General features: G+C 39.8%; 1 protein-coding gene across 2 annotated transcripts; it reads left to right on the top strand.

The window, feature by feature from the left end:
- The first annotated feature begins 3623 nt into the window (after positions 1 to 3623).
- On the top strand, positions 3624 to 15652 carry LOC143299063 (ADP-ribosyl-[dinitrogen reductase] glycohydrolase-like). 2 transcript variants are annotated; one of them, XM_076612162.1, is made up of 9 exons: positions 3624 to 3983; positions 4457 to 4582; positions 5894 to 6031; positions 8865 to 9008; positions 10699 to 10853; positions 11417 to 11573; positions 13117 to 13275; positions 14619 to 14749; positions 15484 to 15652. In XM_076612162.1, exons 1-9 carry the CDS (start codon positions 3945 to 3947, stop codon positions 15557 to 15559), a joined length of 1125 nt encoding a protein of 374 aa, XP_076468277.1. In that variant the 5' UTR covers positions 3624 to 3944; the 3' UTR covers positions 15560 to 15652. The 2 variants fall into 2 exon arrangements, with proteins under 2 accessions (XP_076468277.1, XP_076468278.1); XM_076612163.1 differs by lacking the exons at positions 3624 to 3983; positions 4457 to 4582 and adding an exon at positions 5333 to 5423.
- The last annotated feature ends 7942 nt before the right edge of the window (positions 15653 to 23594 follow it).

Below are 23594 nucleotides of genomic sequence, written 5' to 3'. Positions count from 1 at the left end.
TATGAACATATGCTCTCTCTCTCTCTCTCTCTCTCTCTGTTACAGTTGGAAAGCCGGCTGGGGAGAACAAGGGTTCGGGCTGATTGATTCAACGAGGAAGGAACGTGTGCGGTATTGCTGACATAGGCGGCACATCATGTTGCCTGTTGTGTCAACAAGTAATGGATGGTGGAGCATTCCACTGACAATTCCAACCTCTCTCTCTAAAATAAATTAAAAAAAAAAAAAAAAAAAAAAAAAAAAAAAACTGCTTTCAGTACTGTCGTTGGTAGTGATGTGGTGGCAGTCTTTACTCTAGGTGCGGAGTGGAGAGCTGGAGAGCTGGAGTGTTAGTCCACGATTTCTAGCAGTCCCACGCTATCTCTCACTTTGAGAGAAATCAGGGAGGGGTGTGGGCACCACGTTTTCTCTCACTTTACGAGAAAGCGTGAGACTGCGAGAAAGTGTGGTCGTTACCCTCCGTCCCACGTTTTCTGTCAAATGCGAGTAATGTGTGAGAAAGTGTGGGAAGCCCCCTGTATTTTCATCATAAAATGATGTTATTTCCTTTGTCACTGGAGTTAGTTTCTTATCTTTTCCAGATGCAAATCTCAGAGAAGAATGCGAGAGAGAAAAAGAACTGGAAAGAGTGGAACGACCATAACAATGATCATGATCATGACAATGGCGTTAGCGGCGAAGTGATGACACTGAAACTGACATCTGTTTATTGTATTTCACATCAGATGGATCACTGCAATGCAATTCGAGTCAAGTTCAAATTCAATATCGAAATCAATTGCAATTACCAAAATTCAGGCAAATGTGTATAACTCAAACAGAAATGTGATATACCAAGACTTGAACCGAATCTTTGCCGAGGGATGTTGGGCGGTAACATCGAAAGGATTTAACTTTCTACATAAATGTGACAGAAAAGGGTTTTCACAAGTACATACAGTACATACTGTGACGAACACAACAGATTTGAACAACAGCCCCAAGAAACAGAGCAGGATCTCTTCTCATGTGTGTCCTAAAGGCGACGGACCATTGACAGAGCCCTGCAGTGGACTGCCAGCAGTGGGATGGAGCTAGAACCAGACAGGGCGTGGCGATGTGTGGGGGGCTCGGGGCAAGCCCACTGAGTCACCCAAAATAATACTGTGATTCTTATTTTCCTTCTGGAATATTGATCAGATAATGCATTTGAAGCAACCAAGTTATTACAACTAGTTCAGCTGTCAATATTATGTTCATATTACTTCAAAAGAAAAAAATGATTTTTCAATCTTTATTTGTGTGTGTGTGTGTGTGTGTGTGTGTGTGTGAATTTATCATGGCTTGTTCCTTTGCATTTTATAAACCTTGGAAACCACACAGAGTACTAAACAAAATAGAAGGAATTTGGCAGAGACGTGGTTAATTATCTGTGTCATTATTGACAGGATGCACATGGCAGGGAACACATCGTCACTGTGGTGACAAACCGACTGTCCCACCCGTGCCCACGGATGTTGTGTGAAGCACAATGACACTTGTGTAATGTAATTGGCTGATAAATCGGATATTCATAGTGATGAAAGAGAATCAGAAACAAAACTGTTTAACATCATGTATTCTTCATTTGTTGAAAAGCATCTTGTGTCTCTCTTTCCCTTTCTCTCTCACACACACAGTTTATTTTATTTCATTTCATTTAGTATGATAATAATAATAATAATTATTATTATTATTATTATCTTTTTTTCTTCTTTTTTCATATTTAGATATTCATTTACTTCTTTATTTTTTTAATCTTTTTTTTTCTCAAGGCCTGACTAAGCGTGTTGGGTTACGCTGCTGGTCAGGCATCTGCTTGGCAGATGTGGTGTACTGACTCGCGTATATGGATTTGTCCGAACGCAGTGACGCTTCCTTGAGCGACTGATAATGATAAACACACACATGCACGCACCTGTGCACGCACCTGTGCACACACACACACACACACACACACACACAGTTCGTCGTCAGTTTGCTAGTCAGTGCCTTATGTTTATGTGTGTGCATATGCGTGTTTGGCAATCAATGAAGATCTATAAGATAGAGAGAGAAAATGTATGAATGAGTGACGTAATGAGTGAATGCGTGAATGAATACAAACACAAACACGTGGTCGATCTCGTTGCATCATATTGTTTCTTTTGTGTTGTCACTGACATGTCTAAGACGGACATGCAGTCACTGAGTCAGTCTGTATTGTGTTCCTAACATGTGGTGTGTTGTACACATAATGACACATAAACACACACATGACTGATGTAAATAAGGTGTGACGTAACTACTATACATATCTATGCACTCTGACAAGTTGAAAGAATGAAATCACTTCAGTTCACTTAGCCTACTCAAGGAGGCGTCACTTTATAAGATAAGATAAGAAGATATAAAAAAAAAATGTAAGAAGATAGTTAATGAAATATAATAAAACCCGGGGGGCGGGGGGGGGGGGGGGGGAGATGAATACATAAATAGTAAAGACAATGATGATAATAATCAAATAAACAAATAAGCAAACAAATGAATAAATGTAAAGCTACAAACACACACACACACACGACACACACACACACACTGGCACACCGCACACACACACACAGATCGACCCGCTAACATTTGTAATGAAATTCTTTTCGTTTGTTAAGTAAAATAATATGCTCAGACTACAAATAGTTGCCGATGAATAAAAAAGAAAAAAAGAAAAAGAAACTTGAAAAAAAAAAGATCACTTTGGATAAGATATCTAATACACGAAGTATACCCCGCGGCCACAGCATGATAAATTCAGTCTGACGGCAGCGGCATATCACAGCACTTTTTTTTTCCTTCTGTTTATTGCCCCGCGGTTTAGTCAACGATATTCGTTCACGGCTCTCAGTGTGTTTTGATCAGTAATTTTTATGCGATCAACAAAACAGAAAGAAAACCAGATTCCATGTTATTCCTTTCAAAGTCAATGTGCAAAGTGGATCTGCTTCACTGAATACATGTTCCAGATACTTCTGGTTCAAAGAGTTACGAGCAGAGACAAACGATATGTCGGTTCACGGTTTTTCAGTTCACTCGTGATGAGTCGACTCGATTTCTGTGTCAGTGTCCTTTTTGGGCACACCAACTTTGAAAACAAGATTATTTAAAATAAAAAAAATAATAAAAAAAAAAATCAAAAAAATCTTTGTTGTTGTTTGGCTTTTTTAATGTTAATATGAGATTTTTAAACTTACAGAAAATATAAAAATGACTGAAAAAAGTCCGACTTTTGCCGCGGGGTTTTCGTGTGCTGCGAAAATGTAGAGCCGGAGAGATTGAATGCAGATGAGTGGTGTACAAACGGAGGATGAAGTTTATCCTCCTTTTTTTCGAGTTCCAAAACTTATTTCACTTTTAATGAGCCTAAATGCACTGATGTAAAACTGTTATCAGTTAACAAACGCCAACACAGTACTATTTCTGATCTGGACAGAGAAGTCCAAACAACACCCGCCGCACTACTCGAAGGGGCGCCCGCTGAATCTTCTGCAAAAGTCATGATTTCTTGTTTTGATTAGTTCACAGCATAAACTCGTCAGCGTGTGCGATTTCAGCAGATCGTCTGCAGCGTGACCGCTTTGTCTCAGCCCTTTCCCCCCGCTGTCCGCACGACAGAATGAGACTGCGATCAGTGGGTGAGGGTTTCTGATAGCCTAGTACTCTTTGTGCCGGGAAGCCTCTTTCCCAAAATAGAAACTGTGTCAGATTCCGTTTTTATGAACCAATCGGCGCCCATGTTATTTTTAGAGCCACAGCAAGGTTTGGTCGAACAGAATGAGGAGCTGTCGACGTTATAACTTTCAAAGTGCAAACAGTTGAAGCACTTCTGTGTACAAAATTAATACATAGACTATCCACCTGAAGCTGAATGCTTAAGTTTTCACGGTAACCCCATGGCTTCATCAACAAATATCTCAAGTGAAACTGCCAAGGTTTGCGACTTTTGTCCTGGCATCCACACCTATTATACCGGCAAATTTGTGCATGTATGAAACCATATTATCACTGGATTAACGTGCCTTTATCTTGTTTTTTCCGTATTTGGTCCCACAAGCCATTGAAATGTAACCAATAAGTGCAATAATTATTGACGCTAAAATACGACATCATTACTGGGCAAAGATCTTTCGCTCCATTAGCCCCCCCCCCCCCCCCGCCCCCTCCCCCCCCCCACACACGCACGCACAAACGTTGTGTACGTTATGTACACATGCGCGCACACACACACACACACACACGTACACACACAGGGTGACTCGGAGAAAGAGATAGACTCCCCCATCTGTTATGAATCTCAATGATCTGATTTGTATCCATACCCATTTAAAATAAATTACATGCATGTGTAATTTATGCTGTGGTCTTCAAACAATTAAGTATGTACATGAACTTTGACTCCATCCAGCAGGTACCCACTGTGGAGGAGACAGAGTCACGCAGTGTGCAGATCAGAGCCACAATTTATGGGCAGTGCATTGGGGATGCCATTGGATTACTTACAGAATTCATGTCAAAGGAAGATGCAGAGAAAGTGGGTATATTTATGAGTGTATATTGGGATGGGTGGATTGTTTGTTTTATGATATGCACATGACAATTAAGTGTGCTGTTGTGTATACATGTAGTCTTCAGATTTTTGTCTCTCTGTAAGGAAGGTAAAAAGGCTTGAAAGACAGGGGTACAGGAGAAAGGTGAAGGCACTCTCTGCATATTTTTTTAATTTATTTTTTCAACTCACATAGTAACAAAGCAGGAACACTTGGAGTGGGTTTTTAAATGAAGGTTTCGTTGAACCCTGCTTGATAGCTCACAGCACTAAGTCATCAGATCTGCCCTTCTTAGTGCTTTCTCATCAGTCTTGAGCCTCACTTTGGCTCTTCAGTTATCTATCTCTGTCAGTCTGTCTGTCTGTGTGTGTGTGTGTATATATATATATATATATATATATATAGAGAGAGAGAGAGAGAGAGAGAGAGAGAGAGAGAGAGAGAATATATATATATAGAGAGAGAGAGCTAGAGAGAGAGTGTGTATATATATAGAGAGAGAGAGAGAGATGGGGACAAGTGTTTGTATGTGTTTGTAAGAGCATGTGTGAAGAAATGTGTGTGTTTGCGTTGGTAATGGTATATGTTGTTCTACTGCCTGCCTGCAAGATATTCTTTTTAGTTTTGAGTTTAGTTTTCCTTTTGTGTCAGTTTTATTAAACATCAGTTGATACTTATCTACAAATATTATGACAACATAATCATGTATTACTTTTTTGTCACAACAGATTTCTCTGTGTCAAATTTGGACTGCTTTACCAAGAGAGTCTCCACAGTACTGCACCATCTTTTTTCTTCTTTTTTTTTTCTTTCTTTTTTCTGTCCGTAAGTGTATTTGTTTTACTGTAAAAGTGGATTTTCATCTTTTTTTCTTTCTTTTTTTTTTACTACGTGGCAGGGACAACCCTTTTTGTACTGTGGGGTCTTTGTACATGCACTGAGTGCATACTGCACATGGGACTTCAGTTGATATTCTTATTTGAAATACCAAATGTGTACCTTCCACTGAATCAGTGTCAACAGTCACAAGGATATGATTTTTCAAATTGTGTGTCTGAATGAGCATGCATTAATCTTTGTTTATGTGAGCGATAGTACAGTTCATTTCACCTATCACAAAAATATAGTTTCTGATTATGAGAAGTAACTGTGTTATTTTCTGACTCATTGTGTGTGTGTGTTGTTGTCGGAGTTGTTGTTTTGTTTTATTAAGTGTGTGTGTATGTGTGTGTGTGTGTGTTTTATTTATTTTTTTCTTTAATGAATACATATGTTGTTCTGTATTTCTCTTTCAGAAGTACAAGCAAAAAAACCTAGAGTACAGTATGAAAGTTCCTGACCGTCATCGCAGTAGATGGGCAAAGGGGGACTGGACCGACGATTCGGACCAGATGCTACTAATCCTTCTGTCTTTACTTGACAATGGCGGGCAGGTGTATAAGTTTATTCCTTACCACAGTCATCAATGAACTGTATGCCTTTTTCAGTGAACGTTTTGTGTGTGTGTGTGTGTGTTGTTGTTGTTGTTGTTTTTAAAACCTGGTAATTTGCTGTTCATACATTGATGAATTACCATTTCAGTATACAGTGTTCACATGCACTACCTGAAACAGATTAACAATGGAGTTTCTTTCATTAATAAGCTGATTATGTGCATAACCTGATTTAACTGTGAAAAGATACTGCAACAGAAAGTAAGAAAATGGAGGATAAAAGAGAACCACAAACCAGTGAAACTAATACCCTAAACTTCACATCTGTGGCCAAAAAGTACCCAGCAGCACTTTCCATGGAAGGGATACAGACCAACTTTCACATTATTCGGAACTGTTTTAGTTGTCTGTTTTTGTTGTTTGTTTTTTTGGTGGTTTATTTTTTTCTTTTCTTTGTTTTCCTTTATTAATCACATTCATTCTGCTAACTTTAAGTAAACAATAATCATGCATGATTATAAACTCGAGGAAGACTTAGTGATTTAATTTATATTGTTGACATATGCTTAACATGTATACTGTGTACGAGTGCATCATGCACCAGAATGTAGGTGTGTTTAGAATTAGCTTATATCAATCCACTGAATGTACAACCTGAGACATTAGTCACTGCATGTTTTTGCTGGTATCCAGCTGTCAGCTGAAAAGAGTAAGTTAAACAAAAGGAACAAATGCTGAGTGGGCAAATGAGTTTCAGTTTTTCAAGGAGGCTTCACAGTGTTCAGAGAAATCCATATATGTGCTACACTGCATGCATCTGCTGGGAAGATGCCTGACCAGCAGCGTAATCAAACACACCTAGTCAGGCCTTGAGTGCTTGCATATTTATATTTGTTTACCTGTCAGAGTGGATTTCTTCTGCAGAATTTTTGCCTGAGGTCAACCCTTTTGTTGCCATGGGTGTTTTCTCAGTGCGCCAAGTGCGGGACCTCAGTTTATCATCTCATCTAAATGACTAGACACTCAGTTTGATTTTCCCATCAAACTTTAGAGAAAGGGTGATACCAGAATTTGAACCCAGGCCTTCACAGATTTTGCATTGGAAAATATGCATCTTGACCATTCTGCCACCTTCCATGAAGTACTCAGTGTCTGTACAACGCATACTTTAAACTGACACCAATTTTTTTCAAAATGATTGGCCAGATTGACTCAGTTTTTCTTTTAATTATAAGGTATACAACTGAAAGACCTGTGGTTATCTTAGATTATATGCTACTACTTCTTCTTCACATTTGTTTACCAATACATATGTAATTGAAAAGCATAAAATGTGTCAATGAAATCAGATCTCAGTGACGCTGTGGGAGTGTTCAATATTAAACACCAAACACCAACTGTAACTTTAACATCTGCAAGGGCACACAACTTAAATACTTCCCACCAGCATACAGGTGAACAAAAGGAACTGAAGAACAAAGGCAGGACAGTTGCTGTTCTTCTTACTATTGTTTTTTCACTATCTGATCAAGTGATACCACACCCTCATATCTTTCTGAGCTTATTTACCTGTACTTGCCAAACAGAACATTGAGATCACTTGGTTCCTCCCAGCTAACTGTTCCCCGATACTTCCTTAACTCCTGTGGAAAGAGGTCATTTTCCGTCTTCGGCCCAACAACTTGGAATTCTCTGCCTATTGCTCTCAGACAAACAACTCATCTATCTACCATTAAAGCAAATCTTAAAACTTATCTCTTTAAAAAATACTTGTCATAACTCAAATAGTGCTGTTGTCCCAGGCCCATGGCAATGTGAGTGTGTGTGATGGGAGAGTAGAGAGAATGGGGCTGGGTAGATGGATGGTGGTGGTGTGGTTCGAAAGGGAGAATGACCCGATTTTTACCCCTTTTACCTTTTCTACCCAAAATTTTATTTTACAATTTTTACAAAATCTGTAGCATGCAGATTACAATTATGTTCCTTTTTACATGTATGTATTTTAAATGAAAATTGCTGTCATCTCAGCCATTTAATCATGTGTGTGTCTGTGTGTGTATGTTAGTGTGAGTGTTGGAGTGTAACAGTTGTAGTATTGATAGTATGTTACTTCATGAGTTTTATGCATTGTGTTTTTATAATATTAATGATTCTGTTTTATGTTTCTGCTACTTTTTATATGCTTTCTTGGATTGCAAAGCGCTTAGAGCTTGTTTATGCTTGTATTATAGCGCTATATAAAAATAAAATATTAGTATTATTATTTATTATTAAGTTTCTGTTGTTTGGGTTGAGTTTTTTTTGTGTTTTTTGTTTGTTTGTTTGTTGTTTTTTCTCAGTACCTTATGAAGTTTCTGGATTTTTTTCCTGATTATCTTAAGAAGTTTCTGTTTTTAATTCCTCTGTATTTAGGATGTTTCCGGTCTTTTTCATCAATACTTTGGAATTTACAGTTTCTGTTCCATAGTACCATAGGAAGTTTCTGGTTTGTGTTCCTCAGTACTCAGGACATTTTTTGTATTTTTTTTCATAAGTAGGAGGCTTCTTGTTTTTGTTTTGTTTTTGTTCTTCAGCATATTAGGACAATAGGAGGTTTCTGGGTTTTGTTCCTTGGTACCTAAGGAAGTGTCTGGCCTTGTTTGTTCCATTTTATTTCTCTGTATGCATGCTGATTGAAAGAAGTTAGCAGCATTAGCATGAAGTTGTGTGCACTTGTTCATTGTTCGTTAATCAGTGTTGAACAAAAATGAATTGTCATCACTCTGAACTTTGTAATTTATTTTTTACTTCCATGTTTGTTACACATGTTTGTCTTGTTTGTCTCACCTTCAAGGTCAGTGTTCAAGACTTTGCAGAGAAGATGAAGAACTGGATGGACAAAGGTTTTGCTGAGCTGGGGGACTCTGTAGGAATGGGGATTGGTCGAACTACACACAGTGTTCTCCGGCACCCAAGCTTCGTCACAGATCCTCACTCGGTTGGTTGTGTCATGCATCTTTGAGTTTGACGTTTTACAGACTAAAAAGCGACAAACTTTTTTCTTTCTTTTTTCTGTCATCTTCCACCTAAGCACCATATAGTGTAGTGAAACTAATGTATGGTGAAATGTCATAATGCTGTTGTGAATCAGAATTGTATCGAGGTCAGCCTCTACACCCAGAAGTATGATGTTTGTGGTGGTGGAAACGAAGTGAAACCTTCCCAGAATCAGAATAAAAACAGCTCACAAACTGACCAGGGGGAGGGTGGACAGGATGCTTTCAAAAAGGCAAAATTTTACCAGAAAAAAGTTGACATGTTCAAAAAGTTCCAATAATGGCTTTAAGGCTTCAACATCACTTGAACATGGCCACATCCGGTAGCGACAGTGATAGACTGATCAGTGCTTGACATCTTATCATTTTGACATGCACCTTATAATATGCAGCACCTTATTGTGGTGAATATATTGTTAAAATCAAAAAGTCTTTAAAATTTAGAGGATGTACCAGCACCTTACAGTCTGAAGTGCCTCATAGTCAGTAAAATACATTATTCATTGTGATGTTTATTTTCCCTTGTGTATTCATGTACAGTGTTTTCAGCCTTGACATTAATAGATAGAAAATGCTGCGACGAGGGTAGGGGGCAGCTGTGTGTAGAGGGGGTTACCAGTACATATTACATAAAAAACAACTCAAACCATATTTTTGCTAACCGTCATGATAGCTGAAATTTGTGTGCTGGAAACAGAGCAATTCTATCTCAGGTTAAGCGGGTGACATTTGTCATTTCAGTGTTTTACAGTCGGATTATATGTTTATTACTTTTACTTTTTTTTCCTTTTTTTTTGACTATTCAAATTCAAACTCTCTTTTAGTTGTCTCAGTCTGTCTTGTCTGACCATGTTTCAGTTGTCCATGTGTCTATGTGTATTTGTATTTGTATTTCTTTTTATCACAGCAGATTTCTCTGTGTGAAATTCGGGCTGCTCTCCCCATGGAGAGCGCGTCAGTATACTACAGCGCCACCCATTTTTTTGTATTTTTTCCTGCGTGTAGTTTTTTTATTTGTTTTTCCTATCGAAGTGGATTTTTCTTCAGAATTTTGCCAGGAACAACCCTTTTGTTGCCGTGGGTTCTTTTATGTGTGCAAAGTGCATGCTGCACACGGGACCTCTGTTTATCGTCTCATCCGAATGACTAGCGCACAGACCACCACTCAAGGTCTAGTGGAGGGAGAGAAAATATCAGTGGCTGAACCATGATTCGAACCAATGCGCTCAGATTCTCTCGCTTCCTAGGCGGACGTGTTACCTCTAGGCCATCACTCCACTCCACTCCACTGTATGTATGTTTGTGTGTGTGTGTGTGTGTGTGTGTGTCTGTGGTAAACATCAACAGTCATTTTTTTCTCTGGAAATACATTGCCTGTCAACTCAGAATTTTGGTTAAGAAATTGAAGGAAAAATAATCAGTTCCTTTACACACATGCTAATTATATTCACGATGCACTTGTTAGAAGGGCACCAAAAAAAGAATTGTGAGGAAGCACAAAAAAAAAAAAAAAAAAGTTACACAATTATTTTACTGTTAATATTTTATGGATGTTTCTTTGTCATTTTGTTTAATCATTTGCACAGAGGAGGGTTCAAGTATGTCTGGTTGATGTGACTGCTGTACATGCAGGTGGCTTACGAAGCATGGGACTCAAGCGGTCGAAACGTTGCATCCAACGGAGGGGTGATGCGAACATCTGTGGTGGGGACTCACTGTTGGTGGGACGTGGACCGAGTGGTGGACACTGCCTTGGGGTTTGTCCGCTGCACGCACTGTGACCAGAGGTTTGCTGTTTGTGGTCACTGTATGTCGTTTTGTGTGTGGGAATGTGTGAGAGTGTGCTGTTGGCATGTGTGTGTGGAGGGGTTCAGGAGGGGGCATGTGTATGTGTGTTAGCAGGTGTGGGTTGGTTGTATGTGTGTGTGAGAGAGAGAGAGAGAGAATCTGTTGGATGCACTTACAGTGTAATCTGAGGTTTGATGGGTATGTATGCAAACAAATGAGTTTGTTTCCCCCAGCCATCCCTCTTATAGGGTTGTTTTATTTTGTCTACGATGACAGTGATGAAGTACAGACACACACACACACACACACACACACACACACACACACACACACACATTTAACAGTTAGATTTATATGAATAAAATAATTTACATTATGTTTAATATGGAAGTATGTAATAAAATATAGTATAAGTCTAAAAATTATATTGGTATATTCAGTTTTATATTACGTCATAGATTTATGAGGAAGAATACATGCATTCTGAAAGGTCTGGTGATAGTCAGTTTCATATTCTTTTTCTTTTTTAACCCCACCCTTTCCTGTCTGTCACTAAAACAAGGTGCCAAGCCTCTGCTGTGGCAGTGTCAGTGTGCATCAGCCTGATGCTTCAGCGACAGCCGCGACACATGGACGAAAAAGGTCGTCACTACAACATTGACGCCCTCATCAAGGATTCCTTTGACCACGCTGCAAAGTGCCTGAAAAAGGAGGAAGATGTGAGGGTGCTGGCGGCATGTTGTGAAAAGATTACTTGTGATAAGCAGCATTGCTTTCTGTGACGTTTCTTGTGTTGGTCTCTCATTGTATTTGAAAATAGATAATTACCATCACCATTACTGCTATAATTATTATCAATAATGATAATTGATGATAATTATGATAGTAATGATGATGGTAATGAAAGTAATAATGATAGTTTAGTGAGTGTGTCAACTGGTTTACATAAAAAAAACAAAAAATAGGCTTAAATGGGAAGACTGCGACCACACAGTTGAGCATCGTCCACTTCACGGATGCATCTTTGGGTGTTTAGTTCAAATTTCCTCCTGATTCCTATTAATTACATGGAACGTGTAACATTTTCATGTTCCCCTAAGGGTTCCTGAAATAAACATGTTGTTTTAATTGTCTTTTTTACTTATGAACGCATGTGCAAGTGTCTGTATCTTTCAAGCCTGGTATATATATTCTGAAAGGAAGCATAGAGTACAGCCTTGTCATGTTGTCCCAAACCTACTAAAATGGACCTCCACAGCATCCTGCTCCTCCTCCATCATCAGTGGCCTTTCACTGCCTGTTTTCATGGTGACCTCAGTTTTGATGCCTCTCCACTTCTGTGCTTGGGGTGAGTCCTTTCACGATCTTCAGTGACAGCATGTTCATGGGAGTCTGTTGCTGGAGGGACATAATGATGGTCTCCACACCGGAGGGGATGCTCACTCAGTCTGGTTCTGCCATTATTGTCATCAGTAGGGGGTGTAGTAGGTGGTGTCCTAAGAATGTTAAATCATAACAGGCACTTCTGAACACCATGGAAGTGACTCGGCAGCTGGTGTGTGGCCTCCTGGCAACCTAACATCAATGTGTACCTGTTGACTGCCAGTGCTTGAACTAAGACAGACAAACCCTGGTGTGGCTGTGTATGGGAGACTGGGAATGAGCAGCATGGAAGTAATGCCACTGAAACAGTGCAGATGATGCCACAACAAAAAGATTAATGAATAAATAAAACAGAATAAAATAAGCAAACAAAAATACAACTACAAATAAACATCAACACATTGGACACTATGCTCACAATCAGTTACAACTGGTCTGTTGAGAGAGATATTTGGAGCAGAAAGGGAAAAAAAAACAACTGCATACAAAAAAAATCATATCAAGCATCATTCGAAATATTTAGTAATAATGATAGTAAATAAGCTGTTTGTTTTGTGAACTTTTTCTTGCATATTTGGATGATTCCTTTATCAACAACTCTTGGAATAAAATGATTATGGTTTGGTTAGCTTTTACATGGATATATTTTTTGGTCAGGGAAACAAGCAGCCATATTTGTGGTTGTGTGGAGCACACTTTTCAGTATTAGTTTATAAGAACATTGGCAGAAAATGTCACTGCAGTTATTGTGAGCTGTTCATTAGCCAGTGGCTTGAATGGAATATTTTGTTCTTACATTATCATTTACATTTAAAAGTGTGTGTTGGTGTTCTATTTATTTTAATGTATTCTTTTTTTTTTCTTTTTTTTTTTTTGCAGAAGCAGATACTATGGCGGTACATGAGCTGTGAGAAGTTAAAGGAACTGAAACTGGCTGAACCAGGCAACATCGGCTTTACCTACAAGAGCATGGCGTCTGGTTTTTGGGCTTTAAAGAAAGACGACTTCCGTAAAGCCATCCAGAAAATAGCCATGGAGGTAAATACATATTTCAGGAAGAAAAAAAAATTCTTCTTCTTACTTTACTGAGATTACTTTTTTTTTGGGGGGGGGGGGGGGGGGGGGGGGGGGGCTAGCCCCATCAAATTCTCACAATGGAATTTGAGCCATTCTTCCTTGGAAAAAAACCCAAGACATCACTGGAATGTTCAGTACAATGTTCAGCCTAGAGAACTCAGTCAGACACCTTGTTGCTGTCAGTCCTTTGACTTTCACGTGTTGCATGGGGCGTAGGGACAGTGAGGTATCATTTCATCTCAGTCACAAGTTGTGCAGTGACTGGTGCAGTGGCCAGATTGTTTTGAGCATTGGATTCTCACCCAAGGTTACTGAGTTTGATCCCCAGTTTTGATGCAGAAATGCTAGTGTCTGAACCACCTTCTTGTGTATGTGCAAATTAAAGATCTCTTAATCCATTCAGTGGGCTGTGGGAAGAATGTACACATCATGCACACCCTCAGAATGGAGTACAGCTGCCTGGTGGTGTAAAAACAGACACACATGTAAAAGCATACTTGTACATGTGAGTGAACATGGTAGCTGTGTCTATGAATGCAGAAGGAGGAAAAGTACCCCTGAAAAGCATGATAAATAAATGATACACATACATCCACCAATGGACTTAATGCTGGTGTGCTTCTTTTGGCCTGCTGCACTCCAGCTGGTCTTGAAATCCAGAAACCCTGGCAACAATGCATAATGTGCATGCAAACTTTGCACTGAAGGAGAACAAATATGCATCAACCTTTCTGTCATTGTGTGAATACGTAGAACTGATTTTCATACAAACTTTGCTGCAAACTTTTCTTTTACACAGGTAACGAAATTTTTTGACATTGCATGCAGATTTTGCCTTTTCTTTTGGCAGATCCCTTCTTGGCTAAGGCAGAGAGTAACGAGATTCCCATCAGCCAGGTCCTCTACTTGAGCAAAGTGCTGGCTTGTTAGCTTTATTTTTTCTTGAAGGGATCCCACCAAAACCAAGCTCCTAGTTCAGGTTGTTGCTAGCACTCTGCTGCTAGCTGAGCTTCCAAAATGTCGTCCACCCAAATTTATGCACCCTCTTTGCTTTGCATTTCATCTTCCATATCAACAGGACTGTATTCAGAATTCTATTTTTTTTTTTTTTGTTACTGGGTGCTTGCTTAGATTGTGCTGGCACCATGGTTTTAGTCAAAAATGAATGGTAAATTTTGTGTATTCGGATGGACGTCTCGTTTTTTTTCTTTGTGTGCAGATTTGGCTTGAATTTTTCACATGCGTTTTTCTCATCACTTTTCTTTTTTTGATCCATGGAACTTCAACCTTATTATTGTGACCAGGGAGGAGATGCAGACACTAATGCTTGTGTTGCCGGGGCTCTGCTGGGATGTAAGCTGGGGTGGGACAGCATTCCCAGCTCCTGGAAAGGGAAACTGAAGCACAAAGACTGGCTGGATCAACACATTGAAAGGTGCAAAACATGCAAACACGCACTCACACATTCACACACACACACACACATGTGGCTGGATCAACACATTGAAAGGTGCGAAACATGCAAACATGCACTCACACACACACACACACATACACACACGCACACATAGCTGGATCAACACATTGAAAGGTGCAAAACATGCAAACACGCGCTCACACACACACACACACACACACGCACACGTGGCTGGATCAACACATTGAAAGGTGCGAAACATGCAGACATGTGCTCACACATTCACACACAAACACACACACATGCACACGTGACTGGATCAACACATTGAAAGGTGTGAAACATGCAAACACCACTTACACATTCACACACATGCACACATAGCTTAATCAACTCGTTGAAAGGTGTGAAATACACGCACCCACATATGCACGCTCAAATACTAACACAAACTTATGTTTTATTATTTTCGGAATATACATTGCAGTGTTCCTAATGTGGATTATCCTTTCTTGATTTAACCCTTCTATCCTCTTACATTATTATTTTGGTTGAAAGGGGAAAAACATTGGAACACACAAACACAACTTGAATGCACATGCAGATGCACTCATGCATGCTCAACAAACACATGCATGCCACACACATACTCAGCCACTTTCCAGCTTGCTCTCTGTATGTGTGTATGGTGTGTTCTTTTTTTAAGACTTATTTACATTATATAATTGTTCTCTCTTTGTTATCTTTTACAGGTGGCTTTCTCTTCAGAAGGAAATGGCTGTCCAGAAGCATATATCAGAAAGAAGTGAAAAGGCTTCATCTCAGTAAAATGAAACCAGCATTCTAAAGTGACCAAATTCTTGGTACTTTGTTAAAGTGAATACTTTTCAGCAACTATCAGAATATGCCTTTGGATATAAATGGGTGTGTGTGGTGGAGAGGGAAGAGAGGGGTTTGGGGAGGGGGGCTTTACAGTATTGACTTTGCAGTGAATTTTGCTCTTTTTTTTTATGGCACGGCCAGTGTGCTGGACTCTTGTAAGACCTCACTACCTCACTTCACTGCCAGTGTTAATTGTATCCGTTTGACTGATGCTGTCATTTTCCAGTTCCACTGGAAAGAGTTTTCAAGATGTTTGTGAGTGATGAATTGCTTGATTTGATGTTTTAGTTTATGTATTGATTTTGTCCTTTTCTTTTTTTTTTCTTCTTTTTTTTCCCTTTTGTAAAATTACTTTTGTTTTCATCTCAGTCAACAAATTCAGTGCAACGAGCTCATGCTGTCAGTTGTGTTTGATGGCATGCCAGCCATTATTTTACCTTCACTGACAAAAACAGGTTTACATGTTTAGACGGTTTCCATGTCTTACATGTCATGGTAGTTTTGATCGTTCTTGATTTTTTTTTTTTTTTTTTTTTTATGAACTGGACTTCAGATAAACATGGACTTTGAGAGAGGTAGGTGCGGAGAAAAAAAAGTTTTGCAGATAAGAACGCCGCAGTAGCGCTCTGTGTCAGAATGAAATAAAAAAAACATCCTCTCCACACATCAGACTCTGAAAAAAAACAACCCAGCCTTTATCTCCAGCCTCGAGCCACCAGGCGCAGCTACCAGGATTTGAACCAGAACCCTCAGGGTGAAAGTCCAGTGCTGTAACCGCATGGTTATCATGTCCTCCCCATCACATTATATGAAATCTGTTTTCCTTTGTCTTTCAAATTCATGTGTTCATGTTGCTGGGTTTGTTTGGGGGGTGGGGGGTGTGGGTGTTGTTTTGTTTGTTTGTTATAAAGTATTTTTCTCGAGAAAGAGATATACTTCTTTGGTGCTTTCATGTTAAGTATTTATCTATTAAGATTTATGTCCAGATACAGGCCAGTTTTTGGTTATTGTGTTGTTTTATTTTGCACTGCTTGTTTGTTTTGTCCATTTTGGGTTTTTCATGTCATTGTTGCTCCATTTTAGTTTGGCTTTGTGTGAACATTTTGTCAACTTATACCTGACGTGGATGCAGTGGTTTACTCACCCCAGAGTACCTTACACTCAGGAAAAGAAAAAAAAATCTGTATACATATACACAGTAAAAATTGCAACCCCTTCACCCACCCATCCTTTGAGAGAGGGGTGACTGAACAAGACAAATGCAGTACACGATACTGCATTATTAACAACAAAAAAGTATGGATAAGCATTTGTCAAACATTAAAGAATGCAGTATCATGTCAACATTAACGTCCATTGCTAGAAAACATGCACACACAGACACACACAAAGTGACTAGCTTAGGATTACTGGTGAACAAATAATGACAGGTCATGTTCCAATATTAATAATAATGATATTTATATAGCACTGAATCTTGTGCAGAAACAAAGCGCTTTTGCACCAGTCATTCACATGCATACAAAAATATATTCCAATATTCCTACTGAATGAATTTTTTTTAATGAGAACCGAAATCAAACAAAACTGAATGTCCCAGTGCCCAGATTTGTATTAACCTAGCCTTGCCTGTTCTGGTCCACAAGTCTGGAAATCTCTCCAAGTATATCCACCAGACATAAACAAAACATCACAACTTCATTTTTTTAAAACCCTCTTCAGTAAATTATTACCAGCCCTGACTTAAAATCACTCAAAAATTAATCAGCAACAATGTTATTTCATATTTTATATTGAATTATACTTTGTAAGTGTACAGTAGTAGTAGCAGAAGTCATTGAAATAAATGCATCAACTGGCTATTCTGTTAATATGCAGTATAATTATAACTTTTTTCTTTGTCTTTTTTTTTTTGGTTTGTTTTTTTGTTGATGTTTTTTGTGTTCTTTCTGTCATTTTCCCTTCTCTCCTTCAAGGACTGGATGAAAAACAACATTGCATGCTTAATTACCCTGAGGAAATAAAGTCTGTTGAGATAAGTTCTCTCTCTTTCTCTCTCTCTCTCTCTCTGTCTCTCTCTCTCCTGAGCTGTTCTGTGTTTATGGAGAAAAGAGAGAAAAATATATTCCAGCAATATATCACTGACAGCATTGTACATATATTCCAGCATATATCACTGACAACAGTTTACGTTTAAACTGTTGGTTGTTGTTTGTTTTTTTTGTTTTTTTATCATTATTGTTGTTGTTGCTTTTTATTATTTTATTTTATTTATTTATTTATCTCTTTTTTTTCTCAACGCCTGACAAAGCGCGTTGGGTTACACTGCTGGTCAGGCATCTGCTTGGCAGATGTGGTGTAGCGTATATGGATTTGTCCGAACGCAGTGATGTCTCCTTGAGCTACTGAAACTGAAACTGAAACTTATTGATGTCTTCCAAACAGCAAAATGATGACTAGAACTTGTCTACCTTCCTGCATAATACATGTACATTCTGGTTTAGAGAAACGGCCACCTTGTAATATGTTGTGCTATACTTGTTGTGAATTTTATTTTTTCATGTAAAATGTTGTTTGTTGGTCCCTTCATTGGGGCTATAGCCTAATGAATAAATCATCTATTTCTGTGTAGTCGTGTACCCGAGTGGTATATAAGGGGACGGTACAAAAGAACTAATAATTTACTGTATTAAAAGATAGACAAGAATTCCCGTGCACAGGCCAGGAACATAGAGGCCAGTCACAAATGGGTTTTTCTATTGTTTTATTTACAATAGTTATAACAAGAAGAGATTAGGAGAAAAGAGATAAAAACAGTGCCTGAACAGACAAGTAAACAGATGTCATTAAATACCACATGTCAGGAATTCAAGTGAATAGTAAAGTACATGTATACATATTACATGGAAAGACTATCACACAGTTTGGGATAAGCAACAACATAAGATAATGCATATGTGTGAAGACCAAACACTGACATCAAATGACATTTCAAATACATTTAAATAGTGCAGTTAAAGTGATTGAAGTTATGCTGATTTAGTGAAAGTACACTGACAGTATAGATTAGGTAAAGCTTATACTGTGTCAAAGTGACTCAAAAGAATTAGTTTATCATGTAGCACTATACTGGAGTAAGCCATATTGGAGAGAGCATGATAAACTAAATAACAATTAACAGACTGATACATATCAGGTGGTTTTAACCAATAACTGATATTAATCCAACGCTATCTTGTGATCACCACAACAGAATACTACACATGTCGTAGAGTACTGAGAATCAATGAAACACTAGCACCATAAATGATGTCAGCATGTAAAATAATACATGAATAATAAACAAGATAATAGAATCAGTGGCTTTGATATTATACTGGCAAACTGATAGACCAGATAGTGAAGAACCATCATGGCTTAACCATTAAGTGGTGAATGAACTTACACAATTTATCTGTTGCATCAAAGCCAAATATCAACATAGCTAAGCTTGTGCTCAACATTTAAATCTCCTCACCAAAGTGGATAAGGAACCTAACCTTCATCAGTGACAGCAGATGAGAAAGAATGTGTCATCCACTAGAACATTCTCGAACAAACTATCAGTGTCCAGAGACGTCATTGACTGTGACGTTATGAAGAATCAAATAGAACACTGCTCCAAATATATGATGACATGGCGATTCTCATATCTGAGCTGTGACTACATGTTAAAGCAATAACTGAACAAAGCAATACCAACATACTCATAAGAACACAAGTACTATGTCAAAGAATACAATTTACAAATCATTAGCACATTCTAAATTGGGTACTTACTGCGATATGGCGATGACGCTAGCCGTTGTGGGACACACACGCCACACACACACACACACACACACACACACTGCTTGCAACGCAGCAAGAGAGAGGCTCTGTCAGGCTCAGCCAGGTGGAAAATGACCTGATGATCGCGTTGTTGGAGTTTAACGACCTATTAGCATAAGATGATCATCCACTCTGCCAATTTATGCAAGTTAAGTGGACTGCAAAGACAATCACGTGTGCTGCAAAGCAGATCAACCCGAATCTGACAACATCTGTGTTTCTTACAAGGTGTTCAGTGATGGATTTCTAAATGATTCAGTTCCTGAACCGATTTACGTCGGATAAGTCGCAAAAGAAAGAGCTCAACACCTACTTTCTAATGAGTATAAAATGAAGCGTTGATTATTTAAGATAAATTTATATATAATCTTAATTTAAGTCACCTGAAGAGGGTCAGTTTTTGCGAGCTCATCGCGGAAAATTACAAACTGCGTTAAATCAGTTTAACGTAGGCAAACAAATGGAATAGATTTAAAGATGGAAGTGCGACAATTCTGCCAGTATATAATACTTGTAGTTTACTGATCCAACAAAAGATATATTAATTAAATATGCTGAGTCACAAACACAAGTTTCCCCTCAGCCAATGGCGTACAGCGAACTGGTCGAGGAGTGGGTTGTCTGGTGAAGAGGACAAAATGATGTAAGCTTAGCGTCAGTTGAAATCTTTACACTGACGAATGATCAAACTAAAATCAAGTATGCTTCTAACTGATTTAAGTGTGTGTGTAAGCACAACAAATATAATACTGCAGTGAACGATACAGACACTTGATTTAATAGGTGATTAGGGAATAGGTTTAGTATGGGCTTTGCATCAAACCAGGATAGGTGTCACACATTTTGCGTGAATCATTGTAGACTGGCAAGTCAGTTGCGAAAAAAGCCGTCTGCTATACAGCTTGTGCGTGAAGCAGTATCTGAAGCCTAAGAGTGCTATATGAAGCAGCATCTGAAGCTAGGTGCTTGGCTACATCTATATGTCTTTGTGGGTGTATATCAGTGCATTGTTTGGAGTGATGGCCTAGAGGTGTCCCCTAGGAAGCGAGAGAATCTGAGCGAACTGGTTCGAATCACGGCTCAGTCGCCGATATTTTCTCCCCCTCCACTAGACCTTGAGTGGTGGTCTGGACGCTAGTCATTCTGATGAGATGATAAACCAAGGTCCCGTTTGCAGCATGCACTTAGCGCACGTAAAAGAACCCACGGCAACAAAAGGGTTGTTCCTGGCAAATTTCTGTAGAAAGATCCACTTCGATAGGAAAAACAAATAAAACTGCATGCAGGAAAAAATACAAAAAAATGGGTGGTGCTGTAGTATAGCAACGCGCTCTCCCTGGGGAGAGCAGCCCAAATTTCATACAGAGAAACATGTTGTGATAAAAAGACATCGAATACAAATACCAAAATACAAATTGTGTGATGTATTGTGGAAACAATAAAAACACACTGAATCGCTCACTCACACACCATTTCACTCCTCCACCCCTTCAAACCCCCATCCCCACCTCCTTACCACCACCACCCCCTCTCCCCCACACTGGCCTACCTGTCTAAACTGGTTGTGTGAAAGAAACGCGTCTTCAGGTAAGTTTTGATGGAGAGGGGGATGGCGTGGCCTTGGGAGGAGGGGTGGTGGGTCAGAAAACAGCCCAAATACCCAACGGTAAAATCTAGCCGGGTGTGGGGGCTGGGGTGCTTTGGGGTTTGCAGGAAAGAGTTTCAGTTTCGGCATATCATAGAATCCCTTTAGTATGTGAACAAATCAGTTGAGTTGTCTCAGCTAGATATACTATCTTACATGTATGCTCATCTCATAACAGTGGGAAGGGAGAGAGATATCTGAGTAGGTCTGCATGTCAGATCAAGTTTGGCCACATTAACAGCCATCTGCATGTATGGACCCAGTCGAAAACAAACCGCTTTGATTACGATTAAGGTATCTGATATGAGCATGTGAAGTGTTTGTGACTTTTTGTCCTTTCTAATTTTGTGACTCTGTTTCAGCCTAATCATGTGACTTTTTTTTCTGTGACTTTTTATCATGGGACTTTCTTTCCAGTCACCACTTTTAGGTTGTTCCACCGGCATCAGCTACAGGCCTGGCCGGACTGGATCAGAGGGGATACACAGTATGCAGTGCAGTGTTGGTCAGAAAATAGTTGAGCAAATTCATCATCCGTGGATGACAGTTGATTAAGTGGTCTCAGTCTTCCTATTCAAACCCATACCATTCTCAGCCCTTTGTGAATAAGGCGCACAGGGACAGAAACTGAATACAGAAATTGTGAAACAATGGTGTGTGTCCATCGAGATCGACGATGACCATCGTTGGCGATTTAAGGCCATGTCGAAGTGCTCAGCTCAGCGTTCGAGAATTTTCTCCTTCTCGGTGATCAAGGTATTCCCATCTGCACTGAGGAGGGGGGATGATCCTGAGGATGTGGGGCCGTAGACTTCTTTTAAGGCATCATAGAACCTCTTCATATCGTGCCTGTCAGCATATCCCTGGATCTCATCAGCTTTGTCACTCAGCCACTTATCTTGCATGTGACGTAACTTTTGCTGAACAGTCCTGCAGATGGCATTGTACGCATCCTTTTTTGATGCAGACTTTGGGTTGCTCAGGTAGGCTTGATGCAGACGGCGTTTCTCATCCAGAAGCTGCTTGATGTAGGGTCCCCGCCAGCCGCGGTATGCTGGCTATGGTGATATGGAGCAGGCAATTTTTTGGGCACCTATTCTAGCCCCTTCCTCATGCCAGGGAGGTGAGCAGTGCATTCCTAAAGAGGGCTGCTCAGACGCTCAGATGGCTGCCGAGCTCCATCGCTGCTCCTGTCGATGAAGAACGACCCTATGGCTTGAACCGCCTGCGTGCAGGTCTGCGGCTGCAACTGCCAGTGTACCCACACCTGTCGTTTCGTCGCTCGCCTGTCGCCACAAGACTTGGGGGTGATGAAGGGATGAATGATGAAAGGTCATTAAGGATGACTGATGACTTGCGCGATGAGTTTGTTTAAAGTGAAGAGGAGTTGCGCAACGTCGACCTCACTCTCTCGTCCGGGTCCACCAATTTCCAGTGGCAAGACTAAGTCGAGACAACTGGAGGATGAGCACGGATGCAGTGGATGACCAAGATATCCTTTTGGTGTCTCATCTTGCTCTCTGCACTCCACAGTGCGTTGCTGTAGCCGCCATCCTCTCCGTTGAACCGATAGGTTTCTTCCGCAGATTCTGTCGGATCCAGACTTCACATGCATGGGTAGACACATCCCGGGGGCCAACTGCGTGTGGCATGCACACAGCACGGTGGAGCTAGATGGCCGTCGGTGGCTCTCCTGAGCCGACGCCCTTTTATGGATCTCGTTTTTAATTCCATAAGGGTGTCTAGCCACCCGCCTCACCAGTCCCAGAAGGGAGCGGCGGGAGTGCCGGTTTAGTCGTCGGCAACCCGACCCTGAACAGGTTGTACTGGATTACAGGTTACCAGTAGCAGATTCAAAAACGATAATTTTTTTAATGCAGTTTCTGTCAACATAAACTGGCACACTGCTTAAGTTCCCACCATTTTGCATATTTTTGTTTGTATACCGTTTTTATAGTTTCTCCAAACAGTTTGTGTTGCCTGCAAATATCTTATAGGTATTATTATCATTATTGTGTGTATGTGTTTTAATGGTTGTGAATGATATCCCGCCCTTACCGGTACCTAAGCTAGTTTTCAGTTATATGGTAGGCACTTATTTACACAACAAATCTGCACATACTCAAACACACACTCATGCACGCATGCACACACACACACACACACACACTACTGATGCCTGTCTTTCTGTCTTTTTCTACTTCTGTCAGTCAATAACATCACCATCATCATCATACGATGCTGTTGTATGCGCCAGTCCGAGATACATATGTACTACCATGGCTTATCGAACATATTTTTTAACATTGTGGAGCACCTGTTGCACACATCCGTGTCGTTGTGACTTGTCCGATTCACTGGCTGTTTCTAACAGGTCAGTGTGACATTGTGACGATCACTGCAAGTGGGCTGTGCGTTGTGGTGTGGTGTTGCGTGTGACGAAAGGCGCTGCGGCGTGATTGTGTG

This window comes from Babylonia areolata, chromosome 24, assembly GCF_041734735.1.
Source record: "Babylonia areolata isolate BAREFJ2019XMU chromosome 24, ASM4173473v1, whole genome shotgun sequence".
NCBI classification, from domain to species: Eukaryota; Metazoa; Mollusca; class Gastropoda; order Neogastropoda; family Buccinidae; genus Babylonia; species Babylonia areolata.
Note: the sequence above shows the minus strand (reverse complement) of the source record. Positions and strands in the feature narration are given on the sequence as shown.

Coding starts and splice junctions, on each gene's coding strand:
- LOC143299063 (XM_076612162.1), top strand. CDS start 3,945: ATGGCTTCATCAACAAATATCTCAAGTGAAACTGCCAAG. Junction 10,854..11,416: donor TGCACGCACTGTGACCAGAG/GTTTGCTGTTTG, acceptor CACTAAAACAAG/GTGCCAAGCCTCTGCTGTGG. Junction 13,276..14,618: donor TCCAGAAAATAGCCATGGAG/GTAAATACATAT, acceptor TATTGTGACCAG/GGAGGAGATGCAGACACTAA.